This window comes from Panthera onca, chromosome A1 (assembly GCF_046562875.1).
Source record: "Panthera onca isolate mPanOnc1 chromosome A1, mPanOnc1 haplotype 2, whole genome shotgun sequence".
NCBI classification, from domain to species: domain Eukaryota; kingdom Metazoa; phylum Chordata; class Mammalia; order Carnivora; family Felidae; genus Panthera; species Panthera onca.
This window is the reverse complement of record NC_138339.1, coordinates 239,535,175-239,562,155: the sequence shown is the minus strand read 5'-3', so window position 1 is coordinate 239,562,155 and position 26,981 is coordinate 239,535,175. Positions and strand designations below refer to the sequence as shown.

General features: G+C 35.6%; 1 protein-coding gene across 7 annotated transcripts in view; it reads left to right on the top strand.

Annotated features, from left to right (window-relative positions):
• ZMYM2 (zinc finger MYM-type containing 2) overlaps positions 1-26,981 on the top strand; it is a 103,386-nt gene that overhangs the window by 60,676 nt on the left and 15,729 nt on the right. For 4 of the 7 annotated variants that reach the window (XM_078449159.1, XM_078449148.1, XM_078449168.1 and 1 more), the window contains 11 exons: positions 687-803; positions 2,999-3,149; positions 5,691-5,863; positions 13,247-13,412; positions 13,986-14,020; positions 20,522-20,651; positions 21,345-21,460; positions 22,239-22,410; positions 23,646-23,771; positions 25,315-25,409; positions 26,663-26,831. In XM_078449159.1, coding sequence (XP_078305285.1) covers positions 687-803; positions 2,999-3,149; positions 5,691-5,863; positions 13,247-13,412; positions 13,986-14,020; positions 20,522-20,651; positions 21,345-21,460; positions 22,239-22,410; positions 23,646-23,771; positions 25,315-25,409; positions 26,663-26,831 — 1,450 coding nt within the window. Of the gene's footprint in view, positions 1-686; positions 804-2,998; positions 3,150-5,690; positions 5,864-11,963; positions 12,014-13,246; positions 13,413-13,985; positions 14,021-19,244; positions 19,352-20,521; positions 20,652-21,344; positions 21,461-22,238; positions 22,411-23,645; positions 23,772-25,314; positions 25,410-25,957; positions 26,095-26,662; positions 26,832-26,981 lie in introns of those variants that run through there. The other 3 variants (XM_078449183.2, XM_081795558.1, XM_081795559.1) reach the window with 3 other exon arrangements.

Below are 26,981 nucleotides of genomic sequence, written 5' to 3'. Positions count from 1 at the left end.
CATCTTTCACCCCTGCCTAACTTTGTAAAAGAAATGACCAATTTAAAAAAGTATTATAGGCTGTTTTCCCTGATGGAATTGGAATAAAAATGATAGCAATATTGCATGTGGGACAAATTACTACTTAAACTAGGAGCTAGGCTTTTTTAAAGATTTAATTACTAGTTCAGAACTTGGTGAACTTAACTCTTATTTGCTTACATTTTCTTAAAGAGAAAAAAATCATACTTGAACTGTATGGTATTTTGTCCTTTTTCATGTTATTTTAAATAAGTACTAGTGATCCTGTAGTAAAAGAATTTCAGTTTCATAAAACTTAACTGTACTAGTGTAGTTTTTATTTATTTGGTTATAATGTTTTATTTTTGAGAGAGAGAACACAAGTGGGGGAGGGACAGAGGATCTGAAGCGGGCTTTGCACTGACAGCAGAGAGCCTGATGGGGAGCTTGAACTCATGAACTGTGAGCTCATGACCTGAGCTGAAGTCGATGCTCAACCTACTCAGCCTCCCAGGTGCCTCACTAGTGTCATTTTTAAAGACAAAATTGAGAAATGTAATTTTATGTGTTGAGGAAATATTTAAGCAAAATACTGTTTTCTGGACATAGTCAATATTTGACAGTAGTTACAAATAAAAATTCTAAAATCTGTGTCAGGCTCAGAATGTTTTTATTCTTTGTTTTAGGCTCTAAGTATGCAGTCATCTTCCAATGGCCAGTTTGTAGCTCCAAGTGATATTCAGTTGAAATGCAACTATTGCAAAAATTCCTTTTGTTCAAAGCCAGAAATCCTGGAATGGGAGGTAAGTTCAATTTTGTTATGTATATTATCTTGCTTAAATGAGAGTATAGTAAACTAATAATGGTGTTTCAATTTGAGGATCTATTTCTTAGTGTGTAGGGATTCTTCAGAATTTGTGATGATTGAATTATTTACTTTCTTATGGGAATGGCATCGACAAAGGACATGTTTATTTTTAGGTCAAACAAAAATTATTGAAGTCATATTCATATATTGACATTATGTTTGTGATCGTGTATGGAATGTTACTCTGTTGAGCTACATATCTGGAACATCTGTTTGTACCGTGTTTTTTCATTTTTACTCTCATCCTTATAAGTATTGTCTTTGTAATATCTTGTATTGCCTGCTACCTGTATAAATTAAAATTTGTTAGTCACTTAACATATTGTCATTTAACATTTTATAATTGTCTTAATAAAAGAATCCTAATATAAATTTATTTTATTTTCCCTTCTCATCACTCTTGCTTTCACCAGTTTGACATATATTTTTGCCATTAGTAAAGTCCTATCATTATTGTTTATTTAAATAAGGGAACAGTGATGGATGGATGGATGGATGGATGGATGGATGGATGGATGGATGGATGTGTGGGTGGGTGGGTGGGTGGGTGGACGGAAGGATTAACAGACAGGTGGACCTGGCTGAACATTGCTTTCTTGATCAGTGTTCACCCTTGGCCATTCTTTCTTTTCTCCTTTTTTGATGGCATGGAATATGTAATAAAATGGTGTTTAAGACATTAGTATTAACAATAAATTGCTCTTGAACCAAAATTTGTTAGTGGCTATTGGCAGTCACTCAGTATCTGAGTCTTAGGAGAAAGTGTAACCAGAACGTGACTACATGATTACTAAAGTATTCTGGGAATCTGAAATTTCATTGTTTTAAATTTAGTCCCTAGAAAATTGTTTAGTTTGTTATTTTGTTTGGTGCTTTCTCAAGAGCACTTAAACCAATTCTTGGAGACTGTTGTTGGCACCCAGTGATGATTTTTAGTGACTGTAACTCTCTCTAAATCATAACAGGAAAAATGTTGAAGGCCTAGTAAGAATAAAGGAATGGTGGGGAATGAGGAAAGAAATCCATAAGCAAGCACATGGAATAATATCATATAGGGAATAAAGATCCTGCCTAAACTGAATTTTGATCATACTAGATGAAATGGAGGTCCTTTCTGTCGATCTCCATGTTAGAACTACCTGGCTTTTGTAGTCTTGGTGTTGATTTTATTTACATGAAGGTAAAGTATTAGGAGGAGTTAATAAACATTGTCTACCAAACTGAATTAGAGTTGAGCCATTCCCTCAGGTGATTGAGAATTCAGAGGCTTTGTTCTTCTCATTCCATGGTTGGCAGTTGTGGTTTCTTTGTTGCTGTTTTTCCTCTTATAAGTTATATGTCCATGATGGGGCAATTTTCCACTGATGATTGCCTTACTACTTGAGTTGCTTCCTAGACTCTTTCACCTTCCTTATCTTGGTCTTCAGCTGTCTTTGCCAAGCGTTAGGTAGATAGATTAGACCTAGTCTGTATCCTTCATAATAACAAAGGGGAAAAGGTGCTGCCCTGTAAATTTTAACTTGATTGTGTTTGGCTGCATATTTGGAGAGTGTAGCTCTGGCTTTATAGGTTTGGGGCCAGGAGAAGTAACTAATAATACTAACCTAGCTCCATTCAAGGGAACCAACTGAGTCTCAAGTTTAGCAGCATACTTACGATGGCCCCAAATGAATACTCTATCCATCATAGGTCTGTGATAGGAATGTGATTGAGTCTGCTTGGCTGTACCTATGAAGAATATTTCTTTTTGAGTGAAACTGGTGTTAATGTCATATTTCTCATCTTTTCTTAGTTTACCCATGTTTTATCTTTCATTGTTTTCTACCCATTAATCCAGTTCCCTTAGCAACACCAGACTGCCATCTTGTTTTAGTGGTACCTTTACTATTTTACTGAGTAATTTTGGGGTAGTTAATGGTATTGAAGTTTGTGGAATTATGTCTAAATATAGCAGTGAATTAGTTAAATTAGCTGTCTGTGGCCTATTGAAAATGTATCCCCAGAGATTATCAATCACATTAACTAGGTAAATGATTTAAGTTTATTTCTGTAAAAGTGGCTTGTTTATTTCTTAAACTTGTTCTTGAGGTGGTTGTCATATACTTACCAAGGTTCCCATTGTGCATTTAGAACAAAGTGCATCAATTCTGCAGCAAAACTTGTTCAGATGACTATAAGAAGTTGCATTGCATAGTTACATATTGCGAATACTGTCAAGAGGAGAAGACTCTTCATGAAACAGTAAATTTCTCTGGCGTTAAGAGACCTTTCTGTAGTGAAGGCAAGTGTATATACAGTGTTGTTCATAACTTTTATTAATATTTAATGTTAATTTTGTGCCAAAATATTCTCAAATATATTAACTACATACGTCCAGGGTAGCTGTGCAATTTTAGTGTAGCTGAACAAAAAAATTGAATTTGATTTTCTGCTGACTTGTTTTGTTATTTTTATTTGTAGACCTCTGGGCCTCAAGGTGTTTTATCTCTAAAAATTTGATAACCTTTTTTCCATTAAAAGGAAGTCTTGAAAATAAAAACATTATCATATGTCAAATCTAAGCATAGAAAATGTGATCTGAAAGTTGATTTTCCAAGTGGAATAGAACTATTTTCCTTTGGGTTCATTTCCCTGCCCAGCTTACTGCCTAGCCTACAGAGATTTTCTGTATACCAGAAAGAAAATCATATGTGGCATTACTACAGTGGAAAAATACTTTTAGGTTTTAAACAGGCAAACACTGGCTCTTACTATTGTATATTCAAGAATTCTTTTTCTTCTCATTTGCACCTTTGCTGCTCTGGTGCCAGGCAGCTGATTATAGAAATGAACTGCTGTTCTTGATTCTGATTGTCCAGAGATAGGAACCAGGATTGTAACTATGGATTTGGGGCTCTTGGTTATTATTACTTTCCCCCCCAAGTGACACATTCTTGCTCTACGCTGGCTTTCACTTTCTATTCTTTCTTTGGTCCTAGGCACTGAACTCTCGCAGCTGTTCTATCTGCTGTCCTCATCTGTGTTTCCTAGTTAGATTCCACTCCTCCCCCCGGATCCATGTTTTGCATGGTTTTCTACTGTTAGGGGCAAGAAAAAAGGTTGGAGAGTCCTCTAAGTGCCAGCAGTAGTGAATGACCAAAAGCCCAGAAGATTATCTGTCCATTCAGTTAGTGTCTTCATCTAATATGTTATACATTTCACATAATAAGATTATGTATAAAAGAGGGTATTGCTTATAAAACAAGGCATTCCTGTTTTTATAGGTTTAATTGAGTACATTTCACCTGGAATGAGAAAGGTAAACATGTTTACTGTTAAGATCACAGCTGTGATGAAAAGTGACATAATGTTTCACTGAAAAGATTGATTCTTTATTTTGCTCATTATACCTGAATTTGTATGCATTGACAATCTTTAGTGATTCATTAAGTCTGAACATACTGGTGTTGATGGCTAATATTACCCATACGTGATCTTGTATCCTTTAGATAATGTAGATTTTACTAAAATGAATAGACAATAGCAGCGGATAGAGAATTGACATTAAAGAGAATTTTCAATTAGAGGGACTTCTATCTTTAGGCAATAAAAGTTTCAAAAGGATGTGTGTCTTTTTCCTGTTCAGTAATCTATTTTGTGCTTTCTCTGACTACACCTAGTTCTCTGCTGGAACTTGGCAGAAATAACAAAACATGTAATACCTGATACTACCATCAAAATCTAATTAGAAAGATAAAGCTTTAATAAGGTAAAATATTAAAAAGACTTAAATTTCAAGATAACAGAAAAGAAGTCATAGGACAGTACATAAATAATTGCCAAATAAAGTAATAGAAAAACAATTAACAGTTTGAGTTCACAGATAAGAAGGGTCACTTAAAACTAGGTTAGAGTACAGAGTTTGTGGAGAAGGCGTAATTTGAGCTCCTTATTAATGGATGGGTAGGATTTCAGTAGATTTGAGTGCATGGTCATTCTTATGTGGCACAGCATGAGTAAAAGTATGGAAACTTTTTTAGTTCTTTTTTTTTTTTAAGTGTATTTTTGAGAGAGAGAGAGAGTATGAGTGGGGGAGAGGCAGAGAGGGAGAGGGAGGAGAATCCCAAGTAGGCTCTACATTGCCAGCATAGAGCCTGATGCAGGGCTTGACCCACGAACCATGAGATCATGACCTGAGCTGAAATTAAGAGTCAGACACTTGACCGACTGAGCCATCCAGGCGCCCCAAAACTTTAACAGAGATATTATAGAGATTAAGGCTGAAATGTGAAAACACTTAAACTGCTGCATTCATATAATAGACAAAGGAAATACTTATTAATAATAAGAATAACAACGTTTTCTCTAAACAAGTCTATATACCAGTTTTCCTTTTCTGAAGGTCCTTGTAGGTTGACAGAAAGGTAAGGCTAGAAATTTTGGCTAAAATGCCTACTTAGCTGAGTATATCTTTATGTTTACTCAGTGCTTCTCAACAGTCTACATTGTTTCATTTCTCTAATGCCTATTTGTGGTGTGTTTACTGTATGATACTTCTATTTAAATAGAGCAAACAAAATAGTTATGAGGCATTGCTAGATTTGAAAGTCTTAGAACATTAATTATTTGAATTCACATGAGATCTAATAAAGTATTCCATATTCTGTTTCAATATTTACAGGTTGTTGATCATACTAGATTTCAGTTTTGGTCAGGAGAAAAGAGGACTTTATATGCAAACTTATAGACTCTTCTATAAAGCTAATGAACAATTTGACCTCTAAGTAGTTTCTTAATGTGTTTTTGTTTGTTTGTTTGAATATGAAAACCTTGTGTTTTTCAGGCTGCAAACTATTGTATAAACAAGATTTTGCACGACGTTTAGGACTGAGATGTGTTACTTGCAACTATTGCTCTCAGCTGTGTAAGAAGGGAGCGACTAAAGAACTTGATGGTGTCGTGAGAGATTTCTGTAGTGAAGACTGCTGTAAGAAATTTCAGGATTGGTACTACAAGGCAAGTAACTAAAATTTTTTATTACAGCAGCTGCTTTAACCAATCTTTGATAAGACATTACAGTTATTATCATTACACTTATGGTAGCTTATGTATTTAAAAAATGTGCGCACATTAAGCTTAGCCCAGATTATGGAATTCATTAAAATTTTTATCATTTCAGTTTTTCTTTATAACTTGAATAGCATTTTTACTTGTTTTATAACTTAGCTATTCCCCAAAACTCTAGGATATAGCTTTGTTTTCAGCAAAACAGAATCTTTGTTTTCATTTTAAACTATATTGCTTAAACAAAATAGATTATTTCTTTAAAATTTGTTGGGTCTTTATTTCACCAAATAGAAACTTTTTTTTTTTTTTTTTTAAGTTTTATTTATTTTTGGGACAGAGAGAGACAGAGCATGAATGGGGGAGGGGCAGAGAGAGAAGGAGACACAGAATCCGAAACAGGCTCCAGGCTCCGAGCTGTCAGCACAGAGCCCGACGCGGGGCTCGAACTCACGGACCGCGAGATCATGACCTGAGCCGAAGTCAGCCGCTCAACCGACTGAGCCACCCAGGCGCCCCGTAATTTTTTTTTTTTTTAATGTTTGTTTATTTTTGAGAGAGAGAACGGGGGGGGGGGGGGGGGAGGGGTGGGGACAGAGGATCTGAAGCAGGCTCTGTGCTGTCAGCAGACAGCCTGATGTGGGGCTTGAACTCACAAACCGTGATATCATGAGCTGAGCCGAAGTCAGACACTTAACCAACTGAGCCGCCCAGGCACCCCACAAATAGAAGTATTTTTGATGAACATGATCAGTGTTGAACAGTAGCACGTAATTGTTTTAGGCACTTATGATGTGTTTTGAAACACTTTGTTCTTTTTTACCTTTTAAATTGTCAAATTGAAAAGACACTATATGAATAGAGACCAAAAATATTTAATTTGAAACTGTGAATAAATGTGTGTGTGTGTGTGTGTGTCTGTCTTATTAAAATCTACTTCTAGAAGAGTGAAGATAAGTCACTTGTCCACTGTATTTTTTTCTATATAAGAAAAATGAGTGTATACTTGAGCTTTGTTTAGTCAGATATTACCCAAGAAAACGTTATTAGTTCATATGTCCGTAACAAGGAAAACCATGTCAATGTTAAAACTTCATTATAGTTGCACTTCTAAAGCATGTGAAGACAGACATCATCATAACTTCAAAACTGAAATATTGCTAAAAGAAATAAAGAGTAAAATGGCTGAAACATATAGAATATTATTTAGTTCACTTAGTGCAAGTGATTATCGTTAAATGATACTATTTAGGAGAATTCTTGGTGTAGTTCTTGAATGTCTACAGCTCAACATATTAAGTAACATTTTTTAAATAAAAAGAAGATACTTTCCAAGTTGTAAGAGGTTGTGGAGGCTAAGAGTTTTGGTGCACTTCATTATTTTACTGTTGCTTCTGACTAATTTAAGTCTTACAGTTAAGGTTCAAATTTTAGAAACACACAGGACAGGGGCACAAGGGTGGCTCAGTAGGTTGAGTGTCCGACTTCGGCTCAGGTCATGATCTCTGGGTTCGTGAGCTTGAGCCCTGCATCGGGCTCTGTGCTGACAGCTCAGAGCCTGGATTCTGCTTCGGATTCTGTGTGTCCCTCTCTCTTTGCCTTCCCTTGCTTATGCTCTCTCGCTCACTCTCGTTCTCAAAAATAAACAAACATTTTTTAAACATTAAAAAAAAAAAAGAAACATACAGGACAAACATACTAACACCCTCTAACATGCATTTCTTTTAGTTTAAACCAACCTCTTATTTTGTTATAGACAGTGGCAATTTTGAGAACAATCGCTCATAATGTTACTTTAGTACCTTTAAAACCTCAATTTTAGTTTAGCACACGTGAACACTGTCCACTGTTTAGGAGGTTTTATTTTTGAAAATTCGTTTTGGGTAACCTCAAAACAGTGAAGTGGCTACAGATGGGAGAATTCCATTTTATTCTTACAGTTACCTTTTTGATAATTTATTTTATAGTTTGAGAGGCAAGGTTGTTACCATGTGATAATGATGATTTCTCTGTTATTCCATTATATAAATTTCTGCTTAATTGTGAATCCAAACCTTTAATTAAAAAAAAATTTTTTTTTTTGGAGGATTTTGTTTTTTGTTCAAAGGACACTGACAGTATTTCTCTGTTTGGCTTCTTTCTTTGAATGAATTCTTGTTTTCCTTTTATATTAAAATAGAGAAATCTTTTGGTGGGTTCTCTCCCCCCCACCCCCCCCTTTTTTTTGGGAAAGCAAAGAAGTGTTCTTTGGCAAATGACCACATTATTCTAGATGTTGCCATTTGTTCCATTTTGCTGTTTATTTTAAAGGATAATTGTATCTAAAGTTTTTATTTATGCACTGTTTAATGAGGAAATTTTGGTGAGGCAGTGTATTTCAGAACATATAAGAACGTGTTAGTTTAATAACCAGTTGTTATTATCTGTTGGTTTAATGTCAGTATTCTATACCTTAAACACATACTTATTATTTGTCTTATTTTAAGCCCAACAAATGTTTGTATAATATGCACTGTAACATTATTACATACTATACTAATCTGAGGAATAAAGGTAAGAACAATTTTGTCATGTGGTAGGGATTTTTAAAGCAAGTAATGACGATTTTTCTGTGTAATCAGTAGGAATACCGGCTTTGAGATGAAGAGTTGCCCCCCTCATTCATCATAGGCTTCTCTATGAAGGCAGCCAACACTGTAATCAGAGAATACGTTTGCTCTGTGTGCTTTCCACTTGAGTCACATTGTGTTTTCTTACACCTCCCATGAATCTCTTCTGTTCACTGCTACCGTCCTGTCATCCTCTCAAAAACGTAGTAAGTTGGGTCCCACCAAGTTTTGATTATTCTGACCTTCTTTCCTCTTCCCCTTTTTAAATTTAAGAACTCAAAAGTTTCACAATTTTAGTTCTTTAAAAAGTGAGACCCTTTATACAGTCCATCCAGCTTTTATTAGAAAAATCATTTCTTAAAAAGTGTGGCATTGGGGGGGCGCCTGGGTGGCTCAGTCGGTTAAGCGGCCGACTTCGGCTCAGGTCACGATCTCGCGGTCCGTGAGTTCGAGCCCCGCGTCGGGCTCTGTGCTGACAGCTCAGAGCCTGGAGCCTGTTTCAGATTCTGTGTCTCCCTCTCTCTCTGCCCCTCCCCCGTTCATGCTCTGTCTCTCTCTGTCTCAAAAATAAATAAACGTTAAAAAAAAAAAAAAAAACTTTATAAAAAAAAAAGTGTGGCATTGGGGCGCCTGGGTGGCTCAGTCGGTTAAGCGTCCGACTTCGGCTCGGGTCACCATCTCGCGGTCCGCGGGTTCGAGCCCTGCGTCGGGCTCTGGGCTGATGGCTCAGAGCCTGGAACCTGCTTCCGATTCTGTGTTTCCCTCTCTCTCTGCCCCTCCCCCGTTCATGCTGTGTCTCTCTCTGTCTCAAAAATAAATAAACGTTAAGAAAAAAAAAAAAAAAGTGTGGCATCAAGGCAACTTGCGAAGCAATGGCTAGCCAACCCAGTTGTTAACTTCACCTTTAGTCATGAGCATTGCTCCCTAACCAGAGGAGCACATACATTGCAGTTTCCGCCTTCTCTTAGCTTTGTGCTTCAATTGGAGAGACTATCTAGAGTACAAGTAACTTTATGTTTTTATTTATTTAAATTAAATATTTATAATTCTTTGCCTTAACATTCTTGGCTTATGTTTGTTGTACTGGACAAGACGTTTTGAATGATCTGTTTTTGGCATTATAATGGTTTACATTGGGATTTTAATAGAGGCTTATTAAATACTCTTCTCTTCTAAATTGGAACACATGCAACCAAAAGATGTTGAGAATAAAATTAACAAACATTTTTTTCTTCTCCCAGATAATTCTTTAGAAGGAAGTAGATTTTACTTTTCCTCACAATAAATGTTTCCAGGCATATTGTGAAACCAGGTGGGAAGATAGTTCTTTCGATCTCTATAAGTTAAAAATTTGGGGAGAGAAAGGAGTTAGTATTATAATGGAGTGTGATATGTTTAATGTAAAGTTAATTTAAAAGACCTACTGTTTCTTCAGAATACTTCACAGTACTTAGTAGAACTAATAATCTTGATTTAAATGTTATTACTTCAAATTACAGTGTTTTAACACAGGTTTTGACTTGTTGTCCAAACCAGTAGTAAATGGTAGGAGTATTAAAGTCTTTAATGTGAATACCCTCTAATAGTATAAAAGTATGATTTATCGGTTTTGATCAAATTAATACTTATGTTTTAGTAAATCTGAGTCATAAAAGGAGCTCAGTAAAAAAGATTGGGCTTTAAAAATTTTGTCTTTTGTAAAAAAAAAAAATTGCTGTAAGTACTGATTTTAAAAGATTATTTGTTTTTGAAATAATTTTAGAAAGGGAATATCTAATATTCTTACTTTAGATACGCTTTTTGGATAACTGAAGAGTTCCTAGCACTTTATTAGATCCGATTGATGAAATAGGAAACAAGTAGATACGAAAGTTACACAGATGTATATATATCACCCAAAAATGAGAATTTGAAATGGCCAAATAATAGGGACTGCATCAGTACAGGCTGAATGAATAACCCTTTGTCAATTACTGAAGAAGAAATTCCTGTATTAGCTGAGATGTTGGATTAAGAGTTTTGAATTAAGAATTTAGCACCTGCATATTTAGGTTGTTTGAACTGTTGACTGTTACCCACTTTCCCCCCCACCCCGACCCCTTATAACAGACAATCCCTGATTTTCCACAGTGCCAGGGAAACCACTAAGTAGATGATGAAGTGGTATTTTTTTAAACCAGCAGTTAAGTCATACTTCACTTCTTTTGCATAGAAATGTTCAGCTTTTCTAAGAGTTCTCTTCTGTGGTTAGGAAGAAGTGGTTTTGGTAAAGGAATGATGGTCATTTTTAACCATGTTTCCCAATTAGTCATTGTATTTGAAGCTCAATTCCAAACACTTGCCTCCAGAATTTGCATGAGTGGTTGTAAAAGAAAAAAACTAAATGGGAAAATGGAAAAAAGGTTTACAACTTTTAAAACTTTGATTATGGCATTAAATTTGGGATTAGGATTGAGTACTGGTATTATCCTTCCATTCTGAAAATGTGTATACACATGTTTTGTTTCCATTTGCACATTGGCATTAATTTTGCTCCTCTTCAGATACAGAGAAATCAATTCAAACAAATTCAAATTGTTTTGAATCTTTCTGGAAGAAAGGAGCTTCAAGTACAAAATCCAAATGTCTATAGTAATCATGAAGTGATTTCATTGTTCAGATTCTTTGAATATAATGTGCTGGGCTTTATGTCCTTGACCTTCTAAATTACTGCGGAAATGGAAGTATTTTAAGAGTTAGCATAGTATAGGTAGTGATTTGAGTAAGTTTTACACAGATTGATTTGGGTTTTAGATATTACATGGAGAACCTTCTTGCAGCATTTTACTTCTGTTAGGATTTGTATTCTCTAGTTAACTCATATTAATTCATTTTGTCTTTCCATTGTCTTTATAACTTGTTTGATTTGGATTGTCTGCCTTGAATCCTGTCTCTGCATTTTTAATGTTTGACCTTACACAAGTCACTTGATCTGTTTGGACTTTAGTTTCCAGCATTGTGTTGAGGATTCCAGGGAGTAGATACAACATGCTGGGCTTTTATTTTTCAGGTTCTCGAATGAGGTAGTCAGGCAACAACTTCACTTATGCTATGTTCTTAACTGTTTAGACTCAATGGTTAGAAGGTTAAGATTTTGATTTCTTCCTTTGAGCTTTGTCTTTTAGTGTAAAATGTGAAAAGGGAACCAAACACTGGAGCTTTTAATACTTCAGAGGTTATTTTAAAGAATAGTTTTTGGGTGGTGACCAGGGACCTTTTTCTTTATTGAGTAAAATATGACCTGGGTGATAGTAAGTGCTAATTATACTGAAGTTACCACATAGTCTTACCAGCAATATAAAATTTGAGGTCACAGTTTTTTGGACAAGAGATGTGATATTGGCATCACTTAATAGTCATAATTTATACTACAAATCTTCATTCATTTAACATTTATTCAGCAGGAGAAATACCTGACCTGGAGAAAAAAAAGAGCCTGTGTTCTAACCTTGGGGTATGTTTGTTATATAAGACCTGTTTATCAACAAAATCATTTGTAATATTCCTGACTAGGAATTTTGATACAGTATTTATTCATAGAACTCAACTATTGAGACATAAAATGAGAGATTTCAAAACCCACAGTATAGAACCATAGATTACGTAGAGTAACGAGGAAAAACCACATAATTATTATGAACGTAATATGTATTGCTTTATCAAAACTTCTAAGTTGTTAAACCAAAGGGTGATTTAAGAAATATGGTAATTTATTTCTACTTTAACTGGATCAAATACTTAATTATGAAAAGAACTGTATTTGAAATTAACCATTCATATCCTTTGGTCCACTCATTGATCAAGTTGTTAAGAATTAGTGAAAATGGGCAAAATTTAGGGGATCACTAAAAAATAAAAATCTGTCTATTATGGATTCACCATCATAAGGTTTAACTTTTTATGTATGGATTTTATTTTTGTTTTGTGGGGGTTTTTTTTTTTTTCCTATTTCTTTTTTCTTTTTTTTTTTTTTTGCCTATGAAGTTGTTAGACTAGTTGAGGGTGAATTGTGTTCCTAGAGGTAGGTCAAATTTGTTGTCTTAAAGTATAATTATTTTTCAATCAATTAAATATTTTGAGTATTTGAAACATGAACTTGAAGTTCTTGTTAATAGTTAAATCAGTGTATTTAATAAAGCTCTTTAAATTTATTAAACTGTTGAATACACTTCAACTTAACACGCATGATTTTCTCATAAGAGCTTGTTTCAGAATTTTTCTGGTCTTACACAACTTCTTTAAATTGATTTTTCATGAGCTATCAGTTGAACGCAGGAAATCTGTTTATTATTACTCAGCGATTTTCAGTGTAATGATTGTAGAAAACTTCTACAGTATGTCATTAGAGTCCTCAAAATTATTTTAAAATATTAAAATATACTGTACCTATTTGGTCTACCGATGTTCACTTTTTTAGGTTATCCTATCTTTGTAATGCTGGTCTTTAACTTCTGGTAAGTATAGAAAGGATTTTGATAATTAGGTAAATTGCTACAGTTTTTTCACTTTTATTGTGGATTTTATTGTATGTTTATGATTCATACCATTTTTTATCAGAAATTGTTTTATCACATTTGGCAGAATTACTGATAAACTTTTAGAAATCTTTTAAAATATACATCTGACTAAAAATTTTCTAATTTGAAATGTCTGATACCTTCCTTTTTTTTTTTTTTTTTTTATTAAGGCTGCAAGGTGTGACTGTTGTAAATCTCAAGGAACACTTAAAGAGAGAGTGCAGTGGCGTGGGGAGATGAAACATTTCTGTGATCAACACTGCTTACTACGTTTCTACTGTCAGCAAAATGAGCCCAACATGACAACTCAGAAAGGACCTGAAAACTTACATTATGGTATGTAATAATTTAGGTGGTAACTTGAAAAACCTGTACAGCAGTGTTCAGTTTCTAACTGATCTGAATTCCAAGTGATGATAATGAATAGTTGATTTTTGACATAGTTTACTAGCAGATTTCATAGTTTTTCTGGGTGGAAGTGCCCCACGTGATATTTCTGTAGATTTATTGCTTTTTATTTTATCCTCTTTTAAAACTTTAGTGCTAGTTAAAAGCAATGCAATTCTGAATGAAAACCATTTTTAGCACATCGTATATGCTGAAACTCGGTTCGGAGGAACAATAAAAACTCTTTACAAGTTGTGACTTGTTGAAGAGTTAAACATAAGAACATAGTATTGACCCCAAAGCAGCGAATACTTTTTGAGAGGACAAAATGGGAAAAGGGTTAATTCCACTTATTTAGCTTTGTGTCGCAGCTCTCACATTTGATATTCTTTACTTAAAATAGCTTAAAATATTTTCTTCATTAACTCTTTTTAAAAATCAGTAACATTTAATGAGAAATACAGATTTAGAACATTGTGCAGAAAGTGTTACTTGTCTTATTTTTAATTTGTTTGTTTTTAGATCAGGGTTGTCAGACGTCCCGAACCAAAATGACAGTAAGTATTATTTAAGTAAGGTACTAAGTGTTGATTTTTTAATGTGGGTATAAATAAAGAGTCCAATTTAATCTGATCATAATAATAAAATAATTTTACTTTCCCCTGTTGGGACCGTTGAAGTATTCAGCTGGACTACCCAGTATTAACACAGATACTTTGAATTACTTATGGCCTCTACCCACATTGGAGGAGATAGACATATAAATGGTATTGAAGTTGAAGTGCCTATAATCTTTAAGGCAGTAGCAATAGTATGTTTGAAATGATTGACTGAATGATTGTGTCTGTTCCTGGTGGCTGTGAAAAAACTTCTCAACAATTTAGTAGAAGGTTGCCAGGTAGAAAGGGATGAAAAGTAGGAGAAATGTGCTAAGGGCATGCATAACTATTCATTAGGGCCAAACTTAAGGGGGACCTGTGGTGAACTCAAGGGAAATGAGGGTAAAAAGATGGGCTGGGCCAGATTATTAATGGCTTTGAGCATATATTTCTCCAATAGGTATCTGAAGATATATGTTGGGGCCCAGAACTTGTGAGTTTTTAAATATGAGAAATAACTTTCATAACATGTCCTGTGGACTTTTTTCTTTTTTCTTTAGCCTTTTGGTGTAATACATCAAATTCTGCTTTATGTTAGCATTTTAAGACTTTTGTAGTTTGAAAGTGGCGGCCATTTGAGTAATGAATAAAGAGAGGAAGCAAAGTTTTGCTATACTTTGAAGCACATTGAGATACCCTTTTGTATGCTGAGTAACAATAATCACCAGTGTTGGAATGCAGGTATTTCTGGTATGCTTACCCAAGGGAACCTCTATAGGAGTCATTTATTGGCAGTATATTAACCCTCTGAGCTAGTTTTTATCTTGGTAAGAAAGAATAAATCAGTGGTTCTTAGCTCTGGCTACACATTAGAATCACCTGAGGAGTTTTCAGAACTTTCCAATGCCTAGGCCCCAACTCAGAAATTCTGCATTTTTAGAAAGTTCTTGAGGTGATTTTAATATGTAACCACGATTTAGGATCACTGACATTGATGAAAAATTGGTGATTTTACATTATTCCATTCAGTTTTTGCTTGTGATGTTAATAGTTAGAATCCTAGAAAGTAAGAGTGCTTTCTTCTTTGTTTTCCTCCCCTATACGTCATCCCCTCTGCCTTGTGGAAAATTATATTTAAAATCAGATAATTCATAAATAACTTTGAAGACTTCGGCTGAATCCTCTGATTTCAGTACCAGGCACTTTTATCCGTAATGAGGAATATAAGGATGGCCACTCCCTATTTTGTTAACTTTGTACAGCCATAAGGCAATTTCTAGCCTTGTTTCAAAGGCTTTAAGGCACCCCTTCTACCAGCACAGTATTAAATACTTTTTTCCTCTCCGAGCACTTGAACCACATTATTATGACAGACAGGATGGTCTAGGGGAGAGTAAGTCAGTGTGCCACCGCAATTACCTTTTGTCTTACTAAAGCCCTCTCCCATTTTTTTCTTGTAAGCTTTTGGAATCTTAATTCCTCACCCATGAACTTCAAAGGGTGAGAGCCTAGCTGTATAATTTTGGACAAGTCCCGTCACAGAAGTTCTCTGTGAATTTCCTTATTTGTAAAATGGGGATGAAGATAGTGCCTGCTTCAGGGTTATCACATAGTAAGTATTAAACACATGGTAGCTGCTATGTTCCAGACTTCATAAAGGCAGTATGTATGGTAGTTAAGAACACAGGCTTTGTTGTTAGATGAATTTACTTGAGTCCTGACTTCAGAATTTTTAGCTCTGTCATTGTTACCAGGTTGTTAATTTCCGAGCCTTAGTTTTCTCATCTGTAAAGTTCCGGGAGTGATTAAGTCACTTACTTCTTGTAATGTTACAAGAATTAAATAACCCATTTCATGAGTTATGTAAATTTGGTGCTTTACATAATGTCTTAGCCCATTTGAGCTGTTGTAACACAATGCCCTAGATGAGATGACTTACAAACAACAGAAGTTCTCACAGCTCTGAAGGCTGGGAAGTCTAAAATCAAGTTGCTAGTGTCTGGTGAAGGCTCGCTTCCAGGTTTATAAACAGCTATCTTTTCACCATGTCTTCATATGGTGGAAAGGGGTGAGGAATCTCTAGGATTTTTTGGGTTTTTTAAAGTTTATTTATTTTGAAAGGGAGAGAGAGAATCCCAAGCAGGCTCCACATTCTCAATGCGGAGCCCAAGGCAGGGCTTGATCTTACGAACCATGAGATCATGACCTGTGCCAAAATCAAGAGTCAGATGCTTAACAGACTGAGCCCCCAGGCACCCCAGAATTTCTTTTATGAGGGCATTAATCCACTCATGAGGGCTCTGCTTTCATGACATAATCACCACCTAATGACCACACCTTCACATGCCATCACACTGGGTATTAGATTTCAACATAAGAATTTTAGGAGGATACAAACATTGTAGCACATAGTCCTTGGCATGAAGCAAATACTCAACAATTGGTAGCTTTTGTCATTATAATTTTCATTGTTTTGGGTCCTCCTTCAGTATTTATTTTTTTGAGTATTTATTTATGTTGAGAGAGAGAGAGAGGGAGAGAGAGAGAGAGAGAGAGAGAGAGGAAAAAATCCCAAGCAGGCTCTGCAGAGTCAGCACAGAGCCCAACGTAAGGCTCGAACTCACGAGACTGTGAGATCATGACCCGGTCAAAATCAGGAGTCGGGCCCTTAGCTGACTGAGCCACCCAGGTGCCCCAGGTGACGTAGTTTAATTGACATGATGCAATGTTTCTAGAATGACAGGAAGTAAAACATTGAGTAATCTAGGACATACATGATTTTGGACCCCTTATTCTTATGTGGGGATTCTAGAGTATTTTGCAGTTTGGACCAAACTTACCTAGTCTTAGTATATAATAGATACACAATAACTCTGTGTTAAATTATTCTTTCCATTTTACAGTTGAGGAAATTGAGACATGAGATTGAGTCAGTTGCCTGATGTTGACACAGCAGTAGTGTTAGAAATAAATTCCCTAGGTTCCTGTTCACAGCTCTTTTTCTTAGCTGATTAATTATGTGGTTTGAAATCCTGATGAATCTAGAATAAGCTCATACTAGTACCAGCCCTGTGGCCATATGTATTAGTTTTTAAAAATTTATATCTTTCCACATCTTAAAATATGCACAGATAAATTTATTAAACAGTGATGTTTTAAGTACAATTGATCATCATTCATATTTGCAAATTTGCCTCTTCTCTAAAATTTATTTGTAACCCCTAAATCAATGCCCATGACACTTTTCAAAGACATGTGCAGACATGTGCAGAGTGGTAAAAAAATGTGAATTTCCTGAAGTGCATCTTCCTACTGAGGTGTGGAACAAGGCAGAGCTTTCCCTTCTTGTCAGCTCATCCTGTAAACAGGTCTCCTTTTCATAGTCTAATTAGTGTACTACCTTTTTCGTATTTTGTCCTTTTTATTGGTGATTTTGCTTCATAAAAGATCCCCTAAACATAGTATTAAAGTGCTGGCTGGTGTTCCTAAGCACAAGAAGGCTGCTTTTTGCCTTACAGAGGAAATAAGGTGTGTTAGGTGAGCTTCATTCAGTTTACAGTGAGTTTAATGTTCGTGAATCAACAATATGGTATACCCAGAAAAAAGGAATAAGAAATTCACCAATCTGTAGATGAGGCAACTCCAAGTGCTAAAATAAAACCTATAGTGCATGGTGAAGCTGTGGAAAAGAAGGAATAGTGACTCTATTTATGGATTCATGGACTTAGGACTAATTAAAGAAAAAAACCAAAAAACAGTGAAATAGCATTGTGGTGAGACTTTGAGCTTACAACACGTTTCCCAGGATCAGGACAATGTTAAAACGCTCCTTGCCTCCTGCTGGCTGGCTCACACATTTTAAGGAAAAACGGTGTGAAAAATGTTAAACTTGTAGGCAAGGTGGGTTCTGCAGATCAGAACCAGGATGCTGTGGAAGAATACCAGCTAAGTGATAACACAGGAAGAAGGGATATCCAGACAAGCAGGTTTTCCACACTGATGAGACTGGCTTGCTTTCACAAGGTCAGTGGCAAATGAACCCATATAATACAAGTGGTGTCCATAGCCCCTGACCTTTAAGTCATTTAGAGACCATACAACTTCGCTAGAGTGTGCCAGTGCCAAGAGTGGTTTTATGTGTAAATCCTTCGTGGTGCATAGAGCCCCAAATCCATGAGCGCTTACAGGGAAAAATTGAACTGTGTGCCAGCCCATTGGAGGTGGGACAGAATGCATGCATGCTTATCTAAAATATTCTGGGATTGGTTCTCCCAACTGCTTCATCCTAGAGGTTGAAGGTTTTCAGAATGAAAACCTTGCCTTTGAGGTTTTATTCCTGGGTAATATCCATTGCCTTGAAGAACTCAAAAATGCCTATCTCAGCGTAGTTCCTTTTATGTCCCCAAACACTGTGTTTCCCATCCACCCCCTCGATCAGGGCACACTTAAAGCTTTCAAGGCCTACTTCATGAGAAAGCTTTTGAGGCTCTCAACACCAACAAGGAAACCACCTTGATAGATTACTGGAAGTCAGTCACCATACGCAATGTGATTGTTTTGGCACAGCTTAGGACAGCATCGAGCAGGCTACTGTGAATAATTGTTGGGGAAATGTTTGACCAGACTGCGTTGAAAAGTTTCAGAGGCTTTGAAGGTGTTACAGAAAATAAAAAGAACAGTGTTAAAAACATAATGTGTGTTGCACCAAGTAAGTGAAGAAGGCTTTGGGGCCATGCAGGAAGAAGATGTGGAGGAAATTTTGGTAGAGAAGGCAGTAGAGCCACCGATGAAGACCTGGACAAGATGACCAAAAAAGGCATCAGATTCAGTGATGCAAGGCAGCCTAAGACTCCCAAGAATTGCTCTTCTAACAGTGGCCAAAATACTGGAATGGAATTCTGCCTTGGGAAAAAGTGTGTGTGTGTCAGTGACACACATGGAAGAATGTGACTCTGTACTTGAACAAAGCCTCAAATTTAACACCACTGTGTTTGCCCCTTACGTCAAGACGCTTAAAAGATTTGAGGTGAGAAGTTAAGCAGACAAGGCTGACTTAATTCTTTGAAGCCAGTTTGGGAGGGAAAGTTGCTGATATTGTCCACAAGTTGCAAGAACCAAACTCTTGAGGTAGAACTGCCAGATGTCACCATGTCACCCTCATCGACTTCTTCCTCTTCTGCAGAATAATTGTCAACAACCTTTCCCTTGGTTTTTATGGGCACGCCAAAGGTTGAGAGGTTTAACCACACAGTGCACTGCCCCATTGTACATCCTGCAGGTCCACTAAGAGTAAGACGTTAATGTTTTTATAAAACTTTAAATGTTTAATCTTTGGTTTTTTTCCTAGGACTTTATTTGCATTAGTGTACAATATATAGTGTGTGTTAACAGGACTGAGTATGAGTACTGTATGGTATGTGTGTATTGTATCTGTGTACTGTGTGTGTGTGTGTGTGTGTGTGCACATACCTGAGTGCGTCCGTAATCCTAGTACAGTACGCAAAAATGCTATAATCATAATGTGTTATAAAGAATCTACATATAATTATTTGTAAGAAATATATATGAAATCAAGGGTGTTTTCAGCAGAAACAAGGTTATGCATTGATGTGACCAGAGGCTTGCAGGAACCTAACCTTGTATTTCCTTTTGGAGTAATGGTTCAGTAGTGTTCATGGTGACCGTCTAGAACTTAAGTACCTCAGATATTCTGTACCTTTTTTCCTAGATCAATAGGTGGTATGGAGAGCACCTTATGTTTTGTCCCTTATGGACAGATCATTAGCTTATTTTAGATTTTATGTGTGTGTATGTGGGCGGGGGAAGGGGGAAGCGTTTTCAGCTGTAAATAATGCTACAGTTAACATGGTGAAAACATCTGAGACTATTATCTAGAATAAGTTTCTGAAATTGTAATTGTTGGGATATAAGAATATATAGTTGGAAGCTTGATAATATTTTTGGTAATTCTTTTCATCGTTTTTTTTTTTTTTTTAACTTTTAAAATTTAGTATATAAATATACAAACTATATATGCAGTACAGGGAACTAGTATGTATCAGATGGCCATAATAACTAAGAACTTTTTTCTTTCTCAAGTAAATTTCAAAAAGCCTAGTTATTTGCAAAATTCAGGTTAACAACCTTGCTTTTTTTTCTCCTTTTTATTTAAAAGTGGCAATTGTCTTTTTATGGTTTTTTAAAAAATGTGCTGGTGGTATCCATTGAAGGTCACAAAGTTCTGTAGAATGAATGATTACTACTGCTTTGTCTGTAGTTAGGACAGATTCATACTGATCCTTTCAGATTAAGACTATGGTAAACATAGTAATAATAACATAATTTGGTTATACTCTTATACTTTTGTGTGTTCCCTCCACATGACCTAGATATTCATTAACACCAGGAAGTAAGAAAATTAGAGGCAAAAATAAAATGTTTTCCTTTGCTTCTCTGTAGGGTTCAGCTCCACCCCCTTCTCCAACACCTAACAAGGAGATGAAGAACAAAGCCGTTCTCTGCAAACCTTTAACAATGACGAAAGCCACTTACTGTAAACCTCACATGCAGACCAAATCTTGTCAGACAGGTAACTTAGGAAAATTTGACTTAACACCTCACTCACCGAAATTCATGATTGTCTCAAATAATAGGCTACGGAATATATCTGCTTGGTCACTTTGTCATTCCCTGTTGATTTTGCTTATCCGATTTTAGATATTGCGTTGAGAATACAGCATAATATTTAAAATCATTAATGAAAAGCTGTGTTAAAGGTCTAGAATAAAAATTATGTCACAGGTGAAAAGCTATATTAAAAATTTCCTTGGGGCTAAAATTCACTAAAGTTAAAGTGTTGCCTCAGAGATCACCTCTTTAAGAGTGACCTGTAATGTTAACAATTCTATTTCCTTGTCAGAATGCGATGAAATAATTCAAATATGTGTTTTTATGAGATTTAAATGTATCTTAATTGATTAGATACGTATTTTTGCAGGGGTTATGAGGGGAATCTAGGCTATCTGGAACTATGTAACATTTTTAAGGGATATTTTCTTTGTATTAAGAAAAAAAAAAAAGACCTAAATTCTATTTTTATTCTCTTTAAGTTAATACAGCTGCTATATTTAGTTTTGTTGTTTTTACATCACCTAATTTTGTGAAAAACTGAGAATTTCTTTTAAATGGGAACAGAGGCACTTAAATATTTCTTTGTTACCAAATTATTTTAACACTGAGTAATGATATATAAGTGCTCTTTAAACACATTTTGTATCTTTAGATGATAATTGGAAGACAGAATATGTTCCAGTGCCTATCCCTGTGCCTGTGTATATCCCAGTACCTATGCACATGTACAGTCAGAATATTCCTGTTCCTACTACAGTTCCTGTTCCTGTAAGTCGGACTTTAAGTTCTTTTTCATTATGAGGTTTATCAGGCATTAAGTGGGAGAACAGTGTTGTTGTAATTACTATCTCAGTGAAGCTAGTAGAACAGAGGGTTGAGTCTTCAGCTTCACCAGTTAACTTAGGTTTGGTTGACTGTCAGTGTTTGATTTGTGTTTAATCAAGTAGATCCTTAAAGGTGAAGTTTAGCAAGTGTCTGCATCTGCTTTATGCACATGGTGTTTTATATTCGAGTTCATTGTAGAGAAAAACATTTGTAAAGTTTTCAGGTTTAAAACTGAAACACGGAAGAGAATTTCGTATATATTATAATTACATTATTTTGTCCTAAAACACTTGCGGTACTTAAGACACTATGCCACGGCTTGGCTGTCCCAGTCCTCTGCGGGGCGGGGCAGAAGTACCTCACTTATTTTTCTTTAATGTTTATTTCAGAAAGTAGCTGGCTTATATTCTGGGCTTACTCTGTTATAGTTCATATCTCAGTTTTGATATGTGTTTCTTCCCCCAAAGCTTTTATCCAATGTCGTATTATAAAGAAGATCCTGTGTTAGAATAATTCTTAATTTGGAAAATTATCTTTTTTTTTTTTTTTTTTTTAAAGAAAAGATTTTATTTTTAAGTGATCTCTGCACCCAGCATGGTGCACAAACTCATGACCCTGAGATCAAGAGTTGTATGCTCCACCAGCTGTGCCAACCAGGTGCCCCCGGAAAATCATGTTTTAACATGGAGTAAACTTAACAGTAAATACTTTGCTTAATTAGGTGCCGGTTCCTGTTTTTCTGCCTGCCTCCTTGGACAACAGTGAGAAGATCCCTGCAGCAGTTGAGGAGCTAAAAAGCAAAGTTTCCTCAGATCCTCTTGATGCAGAGCTGCTTACAATGACAGATATGATGACTGAGGACGAGGGGAAGACGGAAGCTGCCAACATCAACAGTGAGCTGCTCTGTATTTCACTTTGCGAATAAGTGTATTATTGGTTTTCAGAGGGTTGTAATTGTTAAAGTATGTTCCAGAGCATATCATTAAGTTTCAACTTGATACGGGAATGGGGGAGGCATCGCAGCAAAGATGTATTTGAAGAGACCCATACTCTAGCTAGCCACAAGCTCTCTTGTGTCAAGCCCAGTTTCAAGCAGGAATTTGAATGGTCCATGTTTTAATTATAATAGGATTTGATAAAATTAACTCAGAATTTTTCCTGTTTTAGTGGACTACCTCAGACACAAAAACAACTTGTAGTCGGCTTTAATAATGATCCAAACTCTTATATTGTAATGGTTATCCCCAATTTGTGGGCTGTACTTAGTAATTTGCATTATCTAAACGAGGGTTTATCCCAACTTCTGTTAGGGCAGTGCTTGCCAAATGGTATATATGATGAGTATGCCATGGATGATTCTCTTAGAATGTTTATTCCTACCCTTACTCCTCTGGTAACACGTAGAGTCCTGTTTCAACCATAAGCTGCCTAATTCACTTTACCCTAGTGTCCAATAGAAACACTATAAATTCTCTCTTTCATAATGTGACCTTGTTTGTGAAAGACTTGGTTACAGACAGTGGTTTTGTTTTTTAAGGAAGTGAAATGGGAAAAATGTCACTGTTAATCTCGTAGAAAGGGTATTGTTTTGTGAAACCTTTGTTTCGTGTGTGTGTGTGTGTGTGTTTCTGTCTGCTATCACCAAAATGGATAAAATGCATATCTTACTGTGGCTTACAATACAAAATGTTTGAAAGCAACTGATCAGAACATTAGAAAGCTGTTGTAATTGAATGATATGGATAACCTAGGTCACAGTTCGTAAAGAGTGCAGAAAATTGCAGTGATCCACCCTCATTAGTTTATTTTTGACAAGAGATTGCTTTTAGAAATATCATACATACATGCTGGAATTGCTTTACTGTCATTAACTTTTGAAGAGGGGCAGTCAGAAGCTTAAAGGATTAAAAGTTTCCATGTACTCCTGATTATGTAGCAGTTGTATAGTATTTTACATTTCAAGATGGCTCTATAACTTTTCCTTTTATGACTATTAATACATGTGTTTATTCTTGTTTATATATTGTTCATATATGTTTCCAGACTAAATATAGGTACTGTTTGCCAGATTAAATATAGACTAAATATAGGTGTTTTGATTTGTAATTATATCATGAATTGATTACAGGTGTAATTATTGAAACAGACATAATTGGTTCAGATCTCTTGAAGAACTCTGACCCGGAGACACAGTCCAGTATGCCTGATGTACCATATGAACCAGATTTGGATATCGAAATAGATTTCCCTAGAGGTACTCAAAATGCTGTTATGCTGTTTTATTCTTCCAGTGTCAACTTTGGTTATGGAATTTAGTTATGGAGTCATAATTGTGGTTATGATCATTAACCATTTAATGTTCATGTTATTGCCTTTACTGTTTATATTTGGTTTTGTCTTTTTTTTTTTTTACCAAACAAAACTCAACAGTTAACTTCTGAAATGAGGCATAGGACTTAAAGAAAATTTCCTAGAGCCAAAAAAAAAAAATCTTTCACAAAGTAAGATTACTTTGGAAATAGAGAAAAGGTTAAAGAAGTGATTGTTTCTTTTCTTTTCTTTTTTTAAATGTTTATCTATTTTTGAGACAGAGACAGAGCACAAGCATGGGAGGGACCAAAAGAGAGGGAGACACAGAATTCGAAGCAGGCTCCAGGCTCTGGGCTGTCAGCACAGAGCCTGACGTGGGGCTTGAACTCACGAACTGTGAGATCATGACCTGAGCTGAAGTTGGATGCTTAACCATCTGAGCCACCCAGGCACCTCTTTTTTAAAAAAAAATGATTGTTTTTAAAAAAATTTAAATAATCTATTGATGGCTAATAAGCACACTAAATAGAATGTAAAGCATTTTGGGGCACCTGGGTGGCTCAGTTGGTTAAGTGTCCAACTTGGACTTCTTCCCTGGCAGTGGAGAGTTCTCTCTCTCTCTCAAAATAAATAACCATTAAACGGGGCGCCTGGGTGGCGCAGTCGGTTAAGCGTCCGACTTCAGCCAGGTCACGATCTCGCGGTCCGTGAGTTCGAGCCCCGCGTCAGGCTCTGGGCTGATGGCTCGGAGCCTGGAGCCTGTTTCCAATTCTGTGTCTCCCTCTCTCTGCCCCTCCCCCGTTCATGCTCTGTCTGTCTCTCTCTGTCCCCCAAAAAATAAATAAAAAACATTGAAAAAAAAAAAAATTAAAAAAAAAAAAAATAAATAAATAACCATTAAAAAAAAAAAAAAGAATGCAAAGCATTTTATTTTGAGAAAGATTTGGTATGTCGAAACAGATTTGTACTGAGATCATTTGTTACTTTTTTATTTTTTTAAATGTTTATTTATTTTGAGAGAGAGAGAACATAGCAGGGGAGGGGCAGAGAGAAAGGGAGAGAATCCCAAGTAGGCTCCACACTGTCAGCTCAGAGCCCCTAGGGGCTCAGTCCCGTGAATCGTGAGATCACGACCTGAGCCAAAACCAAGACTTGGACACTTAACCGACTCACCCACCCAGGTGCCCCTGTACTGAGACCATTTAGATCTTAGAATTGAATTTCAGGTTGTAATATTTTTCTGATATTATATATTTTCATGAAAATGTCATATTGTTATTCAGTATACATGTGTTTTATGAGTCTGAATAGGGTTTATTAGAACTCAGACAATTCTCTATTCACCCTCTCCTGTAGCACAGGTTACCCCCTGTATATAGGTGTTTGTTTATATTCTGTGATTAGTTCTTTGTTGCTGGCTGTATTTATGTAACATAAGCCTGTGCTGTTATATTTGGAAATAAAAGTTCTTCTGATTTGATTGTTAGCTGCTGAGGAACTTGATATGGAAAATGAATTTTTATTACCACCTGTTTTCGGAGAAGAATATGAGGAACAGCCTAGACCTCGATCTAAAAAAAAGGTATAAATTAATAGTATTCTTGCATTCAGCCACTATCTCTTTGTAGTGATAACCTCTTTAGTTATAGAGCAAGGATACAGTGAGTGACCCACAGTTGTGCTGAGAATATGGGAAGACTTTTTTCCCTTAGATGTAATAAGACTTCAAGAGTTAATGTCAAAGTAATAAATTAATTTTCCAAGTAATAAAAGTGTCTCATATTTGTAACTTCATAGAAGAGCAAATATTATTGCCATTTAATTTTTCTTTTTAATTTTATCCTGACCAAAGGTTGACATAGTTGCTCAAAAAGTAAACTCCATTCTTTGCCAAGAATTGAGACTATTTTCTAGGGATCTGTTTTTTCCACTGTTATTTCTGATGAGACTAATCTATGAGGTTAAGTTACAGTGTGTAATATCTGGTCTTTTTTACGCATGCTAGTACATAGAAGGACATGCTGGACAGTTTAATTGTTTAGGTAGACCAAACCTTAATGTTGTTAACAGATGTGATTTAAAAAAATACTTTATCAACAACTTTACTTATTTCTGATTTTCGACATAAAGCAAGATCAAAAGAAACAAAAAGGATGACTTTCACAAATTTTCCCACAAAGAAAGAAAAAAACTGAAAAAGGAGTGAGTACCTGCAGTAGAATGAAGTTGGACTCCTATTTGACACCACACACAAAAATTAACTCAAAATGGGTTATAGACCTAAATGTAAGAACTAAAATATAAAACTCTTAAAAGAAAACATAGGCCTAAATCGTCACTGCCTTGGGTTAGGCATAGTTCTTTGACAGGATACCAAAAGTACAAGGAACAAAAGGAAAAAATAGGTGAATTAGGTATACTACATCAAAATTTAAAACTTTTATATAGTAAATAATGCCATCGTGGAAGTCAAAGGAGCTGAGTGAAATTGAAATTGAAAAGTTCAATTTCTCTCTTACCTTAAGATTTAGAACCCTTTTCAGATTATTTATTAATTATGTCTTAATTTTCTTACCAGTGACTCTCACAGCAGGAGTTATTATGATTTTGATATACAAAGTGGATTATGTAGAAATATGGCATTTCTGGAGATATATTTCAAGTAATGTTATAGGTGGCTATTCTCAGATTTCAGAATACCAGTCAATTCTAAGCATATAAATAGATGTTATTTCTCTTTTAGTTTTCATTTGTTGAGGGATGGCTTACATAAAGTCGTGAAATAATGTAGGTATTTTTTTAAAAAAAGATTTTACAATGGTATTTTACTCTTAGGGAGCCAAGAGAAAGGCTGTATCAGGATACCAGTCTCATGATGATAGTTCTGACAATTCAGAATGCAGCTTTCCTTTCAAATATACGTATGGTGTCAACGCATGGAAACACTGGGTCAAAACTAGGCAACTTGATGAAGATCTTCTTGTATTAGATGAGCTGAAATCTCGTAAGTGTTCTGATTTTGTTTCCTCTCCACCCTATTGCAAATCAAGAGTTTTGTTATTAACTACCTTTACTTAAAAAAAACATAAATGTGGCTTAAAATATTTTAAGTACATTTAAATGTAGCTTTCATTTTACTTTTAAATTCTAATAT